The sequence below is a fragment of the Sorex araneus genome, chromosome 2 (assembly GCF_027595985.1).
Source record: "Sorex araneus isolate mSorAra2 chromosome 2, mSorAra2.pri, whole genome shotgun sequence".
Taxonomy (NCBI): domain Eukaryota; kingdom Metazoa; phylum Chordata; class Mammalia; order Eulipotyphla; family Soricidae; genus Sorex; species Sorex araneus.
This window is the reverse complement of record NC_073303.1, coordinates 236,782,879-236,796,705: the sequence shown is the minus strand read 5'-3', so window position 1 is coordinate 236,796,705 and position 13,827 is coordinate 236,782,879. Positions and strand designations below refer to the sequence as shown.

The 13,827-nt window shown below is 62.3% G+C and overlaps 3 protein-coding genes across 3 annotated transcripts in view; 2 read left to right on the top strand and 1 right to left on the bottom strand.

Moving 5' to 3' along the window:
* On the top strand, nt 1-5,370 carry DUS3L (dihydrouridine synthase 3 like). The gene is made up of 13 exons (XM_055127118.1): nt 1-194; nt 977-1,313; nt 1,809-2,312; nt 2,624-2,665; nt 2,796-2,948; nt 3,147-3,263; nt 3,608-3,673; nt 3,748-3,858; nt 4,009-4,105; nt 4,210-4,285; nt 4,709-4,897; nt 4,990-5,118; nt 5,214-5,370. Exons 1-13 carry the CDS (start codon nt 85-87, stop codon nt 5,284-5,286), a joined length of 2,004 nt encoding a protein of 667 aa, XP_054983093.1. The 5' UTR covers nt 1-84; the 3' UTR covers nt 5,287-5,370.
* A 528-nt stretch (nt 5,371-5,898) lies between these two features.
* PRR22 (proline rich 22) lies at nt 5,899-7,180 on the top strand. The gene is made up of 4 exons (XM_055124658.1): nt 5,899-6,010; nt 6,095-6,157; nt 6,326-6,639; nt 6,683-7,180. Exons 1-4 carry the CDS (start codon nt 5,899-5,901, stop codon nt 7,178-7,180), a joined length of 987 nt encoding a protein of 328 aa, XP_054980633.1.
* A 2,354-nt stretch (nt 7,181-9,534) lies between these two features.
* Nucleotides 9,535-13,827, bottom strand: part of CATSPERD (cation channel sperm associated auxiliary subunit delta) — a 29,552-nt gene continuing 25,259 nt past the window's right edge. Inside the window, exons 20-22 of the mRNA XM_055124657.1 lie at nt 13,233-13,404; nt 11,566-11,723; nt 9,535-9,757 (exon numbers count right to left, since the gene is read on the bottom strand). Coding sequence (XP_054980632.1) covers nt 9,535-9,757; nt 11,566-11,723; nt 13,233-13,404 — 553 coding nt within the window. The remainder of the gene's footprint in view (nt 9,758-11,565; nt 11,724-13,232; nt 13,405-13,827) is intronic.

Sequence of the window (13,827 nt, the reverse complement as noted above, 5' to 3'; positions counted from 1 at the left end):
AGCGCGGCCCGGGGAAAGGGGTAGGTGCACGCGCGATCCGGAAGTCCTTCCCGCCACGCTCCTAAACCGGCGCGAGGGAGGCTGATGGCGGAGGGAATATCGGAGGAAACATCAGAGGCCCCTGCAGAGAGTGGTAGTAGCGGAGACTCAGGAGCCAGCGCACCAGAACGGGGGGTTGCGCCTATTAAACCTCAGTGAGTTACTGGGACGGGGGACGAAGGAGCGCGGGGAAGAGACCCTCAGGGGCCTTCCCGGCACCCGTAGCCTAGTGCGAGCGAGGCATGCCGGGTAATGGGGGCAGCCGATCCCGAGTGGGAAGCTCAGAGGCATTTTGTTTCTAGCCATACCTCCAGCCGGAGGTTGCCGGCGATATGGGAGACAGAGCACGTTGAAGGGCTGTCATCTGCGCGGAGAAACGTGCTGGGGTGGGCGGGGTTTAGGCGGGCCATGGTGCATGCTGGGTGATGTAGTCCAGCTGATGGTGGTGGTGCTGGTGGTGTCACGGTGCGTGCTGGGTGATGTAGTCCAGCTGACGGTGTCGCTGTGCATGCTGGGTAGTGTGGTCCAGCTGCTGGCAGTGTCACGGTGCATGCTGGGTAATGTAGTCCCTCTGGGCTGGCCGGTGGACATGGTGCATCGTGAGTACTGTAGTCCCAGCAGCTGGCAGGAACTTGTTATACTTGCCTGGTTACCAGGATGGGCCCCGTCACAGGTCTGTTTGGGCTCGTAATTTTCTCTTAGCTTTAAGTGACCAGGGATGTTCATGCATGACACCCGGAGTTTAGATCCGTCTCCTTGGTATAAGCCCTAGGGGACAAGAAGGAGTTTTCCCTTGGTCTGGGGTGCTCTCAGCCAGAACTTCAGCAGCCCGAGTAGGAGCTCGTGTTCTCCATCCCCTTTCCCAGTGTTCATTGGATCCCACCGCAGAGGAAGGATTCTGACAACCCTCCCTTTGCCCGTCCCTCTCTGCCTGCAGGTACCTCACCACCAAGGCTCAGTTCCATGAATTCCTGGACGCCAGGGGGCCAGAGGAGTCCCGCCAGGAAACTGAGACTGAAGATGCTGACGACAACAATGCGATTGAGCCTGAAGCCAAGCGCGTCCGCCTGGAGGATGGGCAGAGGGAGGACGAACAGTCGGGGGTGGTAGCCCAGGACCCGCCGGAAGCTGGGGAGCAGCAGGAGGCTGGGGAGCAGCCAGAGGCTGGGGACCACGTGAAGGCTCCAAAAAGAGCCCGGGGCCAGAACAAGAGCCGGCCCCACCTGAAGCCCACGCACTACGACACACACAGGCTCTGTCCATCTCTAATCCAGGTGAGTGGTACCACATGAAGACCCCGGCCAGAGTGTAGCAGGAGTGAACTTCCGGAAATATCGGGAAACCTCTAGAAACATCTGGAAACTTCCAGAAACTTCCAGTCAAAGCCTCTAACCCAGATGTTTTGCTGTTGCACCCCATCTAGAATGGAGACCCCTGGGGCTGGAACAAATAGTACAGCGGGTTGGGCATTTGCCTTGCACGCGGCTGACCCGGGTTCGATTGCCAGCATCCCATATGGTCCTCTGAGCACTGCCAGGGATGATTCCTGAGTGCAGAGCCAGGAGTAACCCCTGTGCATTGCCAGGTGTGACCCAAAAAGCAAAAGAAAATAAAAATAAAAATAGAATGGAGACCCTGAGGCCTGGGAGGGGACTAGACTGACAAACCTAGGGATTCCAAGCCGGGGTGGGAGTGGGGACAGACTGGGGGAGGGGGATGAGATTTGCTCACCACCTGCCCTCATCGGCCGACGTCACTCCCCTCTGCAGGAATCCGGGTCCAAGTGCCTTTTTGGGGACCGCTGCCGCTTCCTGCACGACCTGAAGCTCTACCTGGAGACCAAGCCGGCCGACCTGGGCCCCCGCTGTGTGCTCTTTGAGACCTTCGGCCGCTGCCCCTATGGTGTGACCTGCCGCTTTGCAGGGGCCCATCTGGGGCCCAACGGCCAGAACCTGGTACGGGAGGTGTCGGCAGAGGTGGCGGCCCCGCCCGTCCGCAACGGCCTGGACAAAGTTCTGCAGCAGCAGCTGCGCAAACGCAAGGTTCGCTTTGAGCGCGCGGAGCAGGCCCTGCGCCAGCTCTGCCACGGCCAGCAGCCCCAACCTGCCGCTGGCCCTGAGGGCGCCGGAACCCAGGACGGCCATGACGGGGCAGCGCCGGACTCTGGGGGGACCCACACCGACACCGGCACCTCCACTGGTGGCCCCCAGCGAACTCACGGGCCCTTGACAGATGAGGACATTATCAGGGTCCGGCCCTGTGAGAAAAAGCGGGTATGCACCTGGAGCACCCCACCAGGGCAGGGGCGTGGGAAGAATAGGAACTGGGCCGCAGAAGTGTCAGTGTGGCCCTGGGTGACGAGGCAGCCGTGAGAATGGCTTCCCGGAAGAAGGGGTCCTGGGGCTGGGGTTCTGACGGTTGTGTAGAAGCTCCCTGGCCCTGGAGAACCAAACATCAGCTAGGCTGCTGGAAGGTGGAAGGGTGCCCAGCCGACTGGGGCAGAGTGACCCGTGATGAGGAGCTGAAAGGCTTTGAAATCCAGGCCGGAGGACGATGCTTGAGTGGGCAATTCTTTTCCTTTCAGCTGGACATCAGTGGCAAATTGTACCTGGCGCCCCTCACCACGGTAGGACCCACCTGGGCTGGGCTGAGGCTTGGGACCCGTGACAATGCCCAGTGTCCACCCTTGCCCCACGTGATTCGGTTCTCTGCCTGCCACACCCTCATTTCCCTCCGTCTGTCTCCCCCCACCCCAGTGCGGGAACCTGCCTTTTAGGCGGATCTGTAAGCGCTTCGGTGCGGACGTGACATGTGGGGAGATGGCCATGTGCACCAGCCTGCTGCAGGGACAGACGTCGGAGTGGGCCCTACTCAAGCGGCACCCATGTGAGGACATCTTTGGGGTCCAGGTGGGTCAGGTGCCTACAAGAGGAGGCCAGGCAGAGTTTCTAGATGCTTCCAGGTTTAGCCACCTTCCGACCCTCCCCAGGAACACTGGCCCTGTGCACCCCTAAGGGCAAAGGAGTGTCCCTGTGGGGCGAGGTGTCTCCCCGGGGGGTGGGGCTGGAGAAATGAAGATGTGTTCCCCCGCAAATACGGACCCCCAGCTCGAGGGAGCCTTCCCAGACACCATGACCAAGTGCGCAGAGCTTCTGAACCGCACCATTGACGTGGACTTCGTCGACATTAACGTTGGCTGCCCCATTGACCTGGTGTATAAGAAGGTAGAGGCTGACTGGGTGTGTGGGTGGGACCTGCAAGGGGCGGGGCCTAAGCTGGGTGGTGCCTGGTGTAGCTTGCAGAGGGGCGGGGCCTCAGTGGGTGGGGCCTGAATTTGAATGGGGTGGGGCTTCAGGGTTGAGCAAGGGCCTGTTAGGGGTGGGGCCTGGCATGGGGCGGGGCTTCACTGAGGGTTGCCCTGCCGGGGCGGGGCCTCGCCGGCCCAGGCCAGTCCCCCTGGCTCCCAGGTGGCCCCCTCCCGCCTAGTTTTCCCCATCTGGGCTGGGAATGGGACTCTGGTGGGCCATGAGGGCCTTTTCTCCCCACATCATCCCTCATCTCCCTTCAGGGCGGGGGCTGCGCCCTCATGAACCGCACAGCCAAGTTCCAGCAGATTGTCCGCGGCATGAACCAGGTAGAGCCCGAGCCCAACGCGTGCCCCCCACCCTGCCCTTCTGCGCGCCCTGCTGACCCCTGGCCCGCCTGCAGGTTTTGGATGTGCCGGTGACCGTGAAGATCCGCACGGGGGTGCAGGAGCGTGTGAACCTGGCACACCGGCTGCTGCCCGAGCTGCGGGACTGGGGGGCGGCCCTGGTCACGGTGGGTCTTGGGGCCTCCCCCGTTCGCCTCCCCAGCGCCGTCCGTTCCCAGCCTGGGCCCCCCGGGGTTGTCTTCGGGCCTCCCCGACCCCGACGCTTGGTCTGATTGTCCCTTCCCGGCCCCCTGGCCCGGCCCGCGCCTCTCCTGCAGCTCCACGGCCGCTCCCGGGAGCAGCGCTACACCCGCGGGGCCGACTGGGCCTACATCCAGCAGTGCGTGTCGGCCGCCAGCCCCATGCCCCTGTTTGGTGCGTCCCCTCCGCCCCCCGGAGCCCCCCACCCACAGCTCCCGGAGACCCCCAGGAGCCTGCCCCGCCTGCAGCTCCCGGAGCCCCTGCCTCTGTCTCCCTAGGAAACGGGGACATTCTCTCCTTCGAGGATGCCAACCGCGCCCTGCAGACTGGGGTGGCAGGCGTCATGATTGCCCGGTGAGTGGGCACGGCTGCCGGCAGGGGGCGATGCAGGGACACCGTGGGACCCCCAGAGTTCCCCAAGCAGGTGGGGGTGGGAGAGGCCAACCGGGGTTTTGTTTGTTTGAGGGCCACACCTAAGTTCTGAGTTCAGGGGATCCTGTGGGATGCCAGGGATGGGGTCCAGGTCAGCTTTGTGCAAAGCAAGCTTCCTACCCACTGCACCCTCTTTCTGGCCCCCAGCTGGTTCTTGGCTTTTTTCCTGGTGGGGGGAGAAGGGGAGTGTCAGTGCCCAGTGTTGGGAGAAAGCTGGATTTCCCAGCATGCAGAGAGTGCTGGCGGCCCCACCCTTGCAGGCAGACTCAGTACCCCCCCCACCTCGCCACCCACCTCGCCACCCCCCCAACCAGGGGCAGTGACCTGTGACCTTCCCGCCCACAGCGGCGCCTTGCTGAAGCCGTGGCTCTTCACCGAGATCAAGGAACAGCGGCACTGGGACATCTCGTCCTCGGAGCGGCTGGACGTGCTTCGGGATTTCACACACTTCGGCCTGGAGCACTGGGGCTCGGACACGCAGGGCGTGGAGAAGACCCGCCGCTTCCTCCTGGAGTGGCTGTCCTTCCTGTGCAGGTGGGGGGGTGCAGGGCCGGGAGGGGCTTCCTGTGCAGGGGCGGGAGGGGGGCAGGGAGCAGCCCCAACCCCGCCCTCCCCGCTCCCCACAGGTACGTGCCCGTGGGGCTCCTGGAGCGCCTCCCGCAGCGCATCAACGAGCGGCCGCCCTATTACCTGGGCCGCGACTACATGGAGACGCTCATGGCCAGCCAGAAGGCGGCCGACTGGATCCGCATCAGGTGCCCGGCGGGGCTGTGCCGGGGGGGAAGGGGGGAAGGGGAGGGCGCCCAGACCCCAGGCCTGACCCGGCCCTCGCCCACCTTCCTGCCCACAGCGAGATGCTCCTGGGGCCGGTGCCCCCCAACTTCGTCTTCCTGCCGAAGCACAAAGCCAACGCCTACAAGTAGACTTGGGGACGGAGGAGTGGGGGGGGCATGAGCCAAGCCCCCCCTTGCTGCCCCCGGGGGGAAGCAAGCAATAAATTTTATTCTTGCAAAGCCGTGGTGCCACCTGCCTGCTCTCTTGACCTTCCCTCTCCGGGCTCAGGGGCTCATCTTCCTCCCCCGGCCCCACCCCACCCCGCCCCAGTGTTCTCTCCCTCTGTCCCCACTCACGGAAGCTTCCACCGCCTGTCTCAGGCCCTAAGAGGCCCTGATCAGAAAAGGGGCTTAGCCCAGCACGAGTGTAGCTAGGTCAAGGAAGGCTGCCTGGAGGAGGCCACCTGGGCCGACTGCCTGGAGGAGGTGGCCGCTGCATCGCTGGTAGAGGTGAAGGGCTGGAGGCACCGAGCACTGTGTCCAGCACCCTGGGCTTTCCCCGCCCGACTCCTGTCCAGCCCCACCCCCCACGCTGCTACCCGGAACCCAGCCGGCTGGTGGGCCGTGGCCCACATGGAACCCGGTGCCCGAGTAACGGGGCAAACAGAACCTGGCAGAGCTCTGAGTCCTCCCCGGGACGGCCGCCTGTGCTCCCCCTGCTGCCCCCCCTCCCCGGGCTGCCTGCTGGGGCCCCACCTCCCCATGCAGCACCCCAAGCCCTTCTACGGAGCTGTGGGTCCCCAGGACGGTGACGGCCCCGGGGGTCCCGGCGGCCAGCCCGCGCCCACCTGCCCAGAGCCCCTTCCCGCTGTGGGTATGAGCCAGGGGGCAGTGTCCAGGGCAGGGGGTCCCACCCGCACCCCTCCAGACCCCACCCACCACCTGCCTCTATCCCCAGGGTCCCTGGCGCCGTGTCACCCCCCAAACCCGGACAAAGAGACCTTCCCCGCGCCCCCAGCAGGTATGCAGGACCCTCCGCCCGCCCCCCAGGAGAAGAGGAAGGGGGTTCGAGTGGCCCCAGCCCCTCTCAAACCTGTACCCAGAGTGTCCCAGGGAGCCTCGAAACTGGGTCCCGGGCAGGGCCACGCCCCCCGAGCTGCCTTCCTCAGGGCCCCCTCCCGGCCCCCAGGTTTCCAGATGGCGCCCTGCGGGTGTTTCTTCGACCCCCGCATCTACCGGATCGAGTGGGTCAGCTCGGACTTCGGCCAGTCCACCCTGTACAAGCTGGCCGGGGCGCCCGCCTCCCCTGGCACCTACCTCGCGGAGCCGCCCGCGCCCTACCCCCACTACCCGCCGCCCCCGGGCGCCCCCCAGTACCTCATGCCCTACTTCCCGCCCGTGGGCGCCGGCCCCGAGGCCCTGAGCTTCGTGGGGGGCGAGGGGGGACCCCCGGCCCTGGCCGAGCTGCCGCCGCCCCCACCGCCGCCGCCGCCGCCACCCCCCGCCCGCCGCCAAGGAAGGCCCGGGCCCCCCTGCGCCCCCCAAGGACAAGCTCCTCCTCATCACGGTGCCCCCCGACCCCCCGCTGCCCCCCAGCACCTACGGCTACCTCAAGGGCCGCCTGAGCCAGCTGCAGGGCGGGGAGCAGCCCCCCGCGGCGGGGACCCCCGGGGAGCCGCGGTCCCCGCTGGCGCTGCCCGAGAAGGTGCTGCTGGAGGACGCGATGAAGCTGTTCGACTGCCTGCCGGTCGCCCCCGAGGCCGAGGGCCGCCCCCCGCCGCAGCCCCCCGGGCCCGGCCCGCCCGGCGGCGACATCCGCGCGCTGCGCCTGCCCGACGAGCTGCTGGACGTGGACTACAGTGTGCCCGAGGTCCTGGACACCGTGTCCTTCGCCGACCTCTTCTTCAACTTCAAGGCCCTGGAGGAGGACGACGCCCCCGGCCCGCGGCCCGCGCCGCCCCCCGGCAGGAAGAAAGGGGGCGCCTCGGCCCCCAGAAAGGGCCGGCCAGGCGCTAAGGGCAAGCAGGCCGCCGGGCCCCATTAAAAGCATCTGTCGTCTCAGCTCTGTGAGCACTCGGTGGCGTCCGGCGTGGCCCCCCGGGGGTGGGGTGGGGGCCCTGTCCTCCTTCCCTCTCCCCCCAGACCTCCACCCCTCAAGAGTCCCCTGGAAGCCAGGTGAGAATTCTCCATCCTGGTTCCTGGCAGCCCTGGGCAATCAGGTGGGTAGCCTGGAGGTGGTGGTTGAGGGGAAGGAAGATTGGCAAGATGCCAGCCACAGCCCCCAGAGGGATAGAGACTGGGTAGAGCCCCCCATCCCTGTTTCTTCCCTTCCCTTAAAGCCACCCCCTCTAACTAGGGACCCAGGGGCTCTTGCAGCTGGGAGGGGGAAATGTGAGTGGGAAGAAGGGACCCCCTCCCCCCCATCATCCCAGCCACATGGACCTGCAGAGGGGCTTTGGGGAGGGGGTGTGATGGAGGGGCCGGCTGGGGTCTATAGTTTGGCAGTTGAAACCCAGGGAGGGGTCAGCGATTGGGGGATACTGATTGGGTGATACTGCCGGGTTCGGCCGACCCACGTTCCATCTCCACCCCTGCCTACGATCCCCCGAGCCCCGCCTGGGGTCACGCCTGAGCACAGAGCTGGGAGTAGCCCCTGAAGCATTGCCAGCTGTGGCCCCAAAGCCCAAGAACAAAACAAAATTTCTGCTACCCGTCTTGTTGTGGTTATCTTTTTGTTGGTTTGTTTTTGAGCTTAGTGTCTGGGCTTAGAAATTGCGTAGGGGTTGGAGCCCTAGGACCGTGGGGAGGGCTCTTGCCTGGCACGTGGCCGACCCAGGTTTGATCCCAGGCATCCCATAGGGTCCCCAGAGCCCCGACAGGAGTGAGTGCAGAGCCAGGAAGAACCCTTGAGCACCCACCGCTGGTGTGACCCAAAACCCAAAAAAAAGAAGGAAAGAAGTGCGGCCGGGAGAGGGCGCCCTCTGCTGGCCGCGGGAAGGACGGCACAGTGCCCAGGCGCTTTCGGGGTTCTCAGCTGCAGCTTACACCTGTGAGCACACGGAGACATGCTCCGAGCATGCGAACCCACATCCGCAGGCACGCAACGAGCAGTGTCTCATCGGTGCGCGTGAAAACGGTCACGCGGGGGCCGGAGCGATAGTACAGAGGGGAGGGAGTCTGCCTTGCCTGTGGCTGACCCGGGTTCGATCCCCGGCATCCCATAGGGTCCCCCGAGCACCTCCGGGAGTAATTCCTGAGTGCAGAGCCAGAAGTAACCCCTGTGCATCGCCAGGTGTGACCACCTCAGAGGTTACTTCTGAGGCCTCCTGGAGGTCCATCCCGCACGCCAGCCCTTTCAGTCACATTATAATTTTTTGTTATGTTTTGGGACCACAAGGAGCAGACTCAGAGCTCACTCCTGGTGGGGGTCGGGGGATCCTGGGTGATGCTGGGGATCAAACTTGGGTCAACTGCGTGCAAGCGCCCTCCCCTCAATAGAATTGCCCTGGTCCCTACACTTTGTGCATGCAGGTAAGTTGCAGTGCTTGTATAGTCCTGGCTGTGGGGCCCACCACCGTCCCTGGCACAGCCAGGAGTGAGGCAGGAGCACAGCAGAGCAGGGAGGGCGTTTGCCTGGCACGCGGGCCCACCCGGGTTCCATCTCCAGCATCCTTGAACCCCACCAGGAGAAATCCTTGCGTGCAGAGCCAGGAGTAAGCCCTGAGTATCACCGGTTGTGGCCCTTCAAAAACAATAACAACATGGGGCCGGAGCGATAGCACAGCGGGTAGGGCACGCGGCCTTGCACGCGGCCGACCCCCGGCATCCCATATGGTCCCCCAAGCACTGCCAGGAGCAATTCCTGAGTGCAAAGCCAGGAGTAACCCCTGAGCATCGCTGGGTGTGACCCAAAAAGCAAAACAACAACAACAACAACAAAACTGGGGCGGTTGCTAGAGGACAGCGGGGAGGGCACTGGCTTTGCACATTCCTGATCTGAGTTTGATCCCCAGCATTCCGGAGGGTCCCTTGAGTACTCTCAGGAATGACACCTGAGTACTGTCAGGTGTCATTCCTGAGCGCAGGGCCAGGAGTCAGCCCTGAGCATCGCTGGGTGTAACCCAATGAGCCAAAATACAAACAAACAAACAAAAATCCCCAATCCTCTCCCCCACCCCCCAAAAAAAAACCACAGCAAGCAACATGGCCTGTGGGCATCGCAGCGCCCCCTGGCGGACACCCAGACCACACGCGCTCACTCCAGCCTGCAGTGGCGTGGGCGGTCACCGAGCATCCACAAACGCCGCCACCAAACCGGCGTGACTACTCTCCCTGCAACCCCCGAAGCGCAGAGGGGTATGGGTGGGAAAGGGAGGAACTTTATTGAGGGGGCGCAGTTCAGGCCCGCGACCGGGCTTTGCGGGCAAATAGACGGACTTTCATCTTCCGATAGAACGTCTGCACCAGCGTCCTGAGCTCTATCTTCGAGGCGATGTAGGCTACCCAGGTGGACCCCAGCAGAGTGAACATCAACACGATGATGGGCGTGTCCAGGGAGTCGCCGCTGGGAGGCAAGGCTCCGTACACGTGCACGCTGAATAAAGTGTTCAGCTGGCAGTAGCTGCAGACAAGGGTGCGGTGCTGGGCGGGGGGCGCAGCACGCACTGGCTGCCCCCGTCCTTCGCCCCACGTGCCCCCTCCACCCGGGGCTGGCTGGTTTGGCAAGCAGGGGTGATGGAAACTCGCTATTGCTACACATACAGCCTCCTCCCTACCTCCCCCAAGGGCTGGGCTTGGCATTTGCCACTTCCTGTGGGGGTCCATCCTCCCCATGGGGGCACAAGTGGCCCCCGCCCCCAGGGGATGGCCCTGGTGCGCGAGTCTCAACCTTCCCCCAGCTCCCTGCGCATCTGTCCCCTGTCCTAGGTGAGATCGAGAGAGGTGGACAATTCAGAGACCAAACGTTTACTTTGGAGGGAGGGGGGCGGGAATTGGGGTGCCACGTGCAGCCAGGCGCAGAGCTCTGGGGTCCGGCGGTGCTCAGGACACCCTATGCAAGGCCCGGGTTAGCCGCGTGCCAGGTGCCTTCACCCTGGAGTCTCTTTATTTTATTTATTTATTTTGGTTTTTGGGTCACACCTGGCAATGCACAGGGGTTACTCCTGGCTCATGCACTCAGGAATTAATCCAGGCCATGCTCAGGGCACCATATGGGATGCTGAGAATCCAACCCAGGTCAGCCACGTGCAAGGCAAATGCCCTACCTGCTGTGCTATCACTCCAGCCCTCACAAACAATTTCTTTTTTTTTTTTCTTTTTGGGTCACACCTGGCGATGCACAGGGGTTACTCCTGGCTCTGCACTCTGGGATCACTCCTGGCGGTACTCAGGGGACCATATGGATGCTGGGAATCGAACCCAGGTGGGCCACGTGCAAGGCAAACGCCCTACCCACTGTGCTATTGCTCCATCCCTAGAGTCTCTTTATTCTTGTTTTGTAAATCTTGGGGCCACACCTGGCAATGCTCAGAGAGAACTCCTGACTCTGTGCTTAGGGGTCACTCCTGGTGGGGCTCAGGGGACTCTCTGGGGTTCTGGGAATTGAACCCAAGTCAGCCATGTTCGAAGCAAGCGCCTTCCCCGCTGTACTGTCTCTCTGGCACCTTGACTATATATATTTTTTCTCTTTGTATCATACTCAGTGATGCTCAGGGGTTCCTCCTGGATTTGCACTCAGAAATGAGTCTTGGTGGTGCTCATGGGACCTTCTGGGATGCTGGGGACCAAACCCAGGCTAGCCACATGCAATGTAAACGCCCTCCCCCTTGTACTATGGTGCTGGCCCCTTGAAAAAAAATATATATATATTTGCTTTTTGGGTCACACCCAGCGATGCTCAGGGGTCACTCCTGGCTTTGTACTGAGGAATTACTCCCAGCAGTGTTTGAGGGACCATATGGGATGCCAGGGATCGAACCCAGGTTGGCCACGTGCAAGGCAAACACCCTGCCCGCTGTACTATTGCTCTAGGCCCCGGTCCCTACATTTTTTTTTCTTTTTGGTCACACCCGGCGATGCTCAGGGCTTATTCCTGGCTCTGCACTCAGGAATCACTCCTGGCAGTGTTCAGAGGACCATATGGGATGCCGGGGATCAAACCCAGGTCGGCCACATGCAAGACAAATGCCTTCCCCTATGTGCTATTGCTCCGGCCCCCGGTCCCTACATTTTTTAATGGAACAAGTGACCCCCTGTTATCCCCTTTGCCCCAAAGCACTTTACTGCAGCAATATGAGTGGTTCAGGGTTCAGGTTGAGGGAAAACCTCTCAAAGGGTGGGAGAAAAGTGGGTGCATTCCCCCCACCCCCACCCCGTCAAACATATACCACCTGCCATAAGAAAATATCAGGGCTGCCCAGCCCTGCCCACCTGTACAAGGGGTCCACCACAGAGAGGTAGAAGACGTAAATTCCATTCCTCTGCTCAAAAACCAACTTATTATCTGTCTGGCCACCGAGGACTTCGTACGGGACATCCGGCCACTCTAAGGGATTCGGGTTGCTGGAGTCATGGCAGCTCTGGTAATTCTAGGGGGAAGAGAGAGGTATGACTGCCAGGCCTGGGGGTAGCAGACCCCACTCGGGCCACGAGGCGGCCAACTTCCCCTCTGGGTGCAGGTCTGGGGGCGTGGTGGCGTTGGGTCAGAGGGAGAGAGTGGTTCCAGCCTTTCTCCCCCGTGTGCCTGTAAGGGAGGTGGAGCCCTTGCAAATGGTTCCTTCCAGGAAGTCAGATTCTGCTTTGGTTGAAAATCTCGCTCTGCTCAAAAAATAATTCTTTTTTTTTGGCTTTTTGGGGCACACCAGGTGATGCACAGGGGTTCCTCCTGGCTCTGCACCCAGGAATTACTCCTGGCGGTGCTCAGGGGATCCTATGGGATGCCAAATGGAGCTCAGCAAAAAAAAAAAAAAAAGTAAAAAGTAAAACCAACCAAAAAATATTTATTCCTCCTCCACGCCCCCGCCACCCCCCCACACCCCAAAAGGAGGTGGGTTCGGAGGCGGGGTGGGTATTGGGTGTGCAGCGCGAGCGCCACCTGCTGGCGCTGCGCAGCGCTACATGGCGTCTGTGAGTTTGGGGTTGAGAGGTTCTGGGGTGAAATCCATGGCGGGGCTGCCAATTTCACGGGAGGAAGTGGTGGTTCCCTGTGGCCTGGCATCGTGCCCTTATTTGCCAGTCTTGCCTGAAGCAACCCTCCGGATAGCAAGATTCATCGAGCGTTAACAGACCAAGAATGGAGAGGCCGGGAGGGCGTTTGCCTTGCACACAGCGCCGACCTGGGTTCAATCCCGGCATCCTATAGGGTCTCCTGAGCCCCACCAGGAGTGATCCCTGAGCACGGGGCCAGGAGTCAGCCCTGAGCACAGCCGGGTGTGGCCTTCCTCTCCCCCCACCAAACAAAGAAAAGAAAAGAAAGCACCCAAATAAACGAAGAAGTGAGGAATTGAGTCAGTGCTTCAGAGGAGTGGTTCATTCGCTGCCCCCCCCCCAGCCCACTTTTAAGAACTACTCCTGGCTCTGTGCCCAGGGGTTTCAATCTGAGCAAGCATTGCATATGCTCCACTCCGGGGGCGGGGGTGGGGGTCCGGGTTCAATCCCCGGCACCGCATAGGGTCTCCTGAGCCCTGCCCGGAGTGATCCCTGAACTCAGAGCCAGGAGTCCGCCCTTGGCAAAGCAAGCACCACAACCCCTGTATTTCTCTCTGGCTTTGGGGGAGTGTTGCTTTGTTTGGGGAGCTACCCCCAGCTGTGCTCAGGGCTGACTCCTGGCTCTGCGTTCAGGGATCCCTCTGATGGTGCTCTGGGGACCCTATGGGATGCCGGAGATTGAACCCAGATCGGCTGCGTGCAAGGCAGCGTCCTCCCCGCCGTCCTATCGCTCCAGCGCCTGAGACCATCCCATGTGTGTATTTCTGTTTCTGTCCTCCGTGGACCGAAAGACACCAACGGCCACATCACACACACACACACACACACACACACACACACACACACACACACACACACACACACACACACACACTGATTGGCTGGTTTACCTCCCGCCCCCACTGTATGGGAGTGTGATTGGCCAGCGAGCTCCAGTTCTGTGGCTGAGCTTTGCAGCCCGCGGTCTCGGCGGTCAGAGAGTACGAATAGGTCAGCAGCCCGTACACTTCTTTCAGCACATACTCGGCCTTGACGATCTCCTGAAACTCCTGTCCCTGCCACCTGGGACAGAGGTACAGCCGGAGCGGCGGGGGGGGGGGACGGGGGCGGAGCAAGGGACATCAGTGACTTTGGGGGTTGGTTTGTTTGGGGGCCACACCCTGCAGTGCTCAGGGCTGCCTCCTGGCTCTGCGCTCAGGGATCACCCCTGCCGGGGCTCGGGGGACCCCCCTGCCAGGGCTTGGGGGACCCAGGTTGTGGGGTGCCGGGGATCGAACCCGGGTTGGCCACGTGCCAGGCAGGTCTAGCCCAAGCTGGGTTTACTCAGTTTCAGGTGGGGGGAAGCACACGTGTCGTGCTTGAGGCTGTTTCTGTCTCTGGGTGTGCTCAGAAGTGACCCCCAGGGGTGCTAGGGGACCACACGCGGTGGCGGGTGATTTGACCCGATGTGTCAGAAGTGTGCAAGGCAAGCGCCTTAACCGCTGG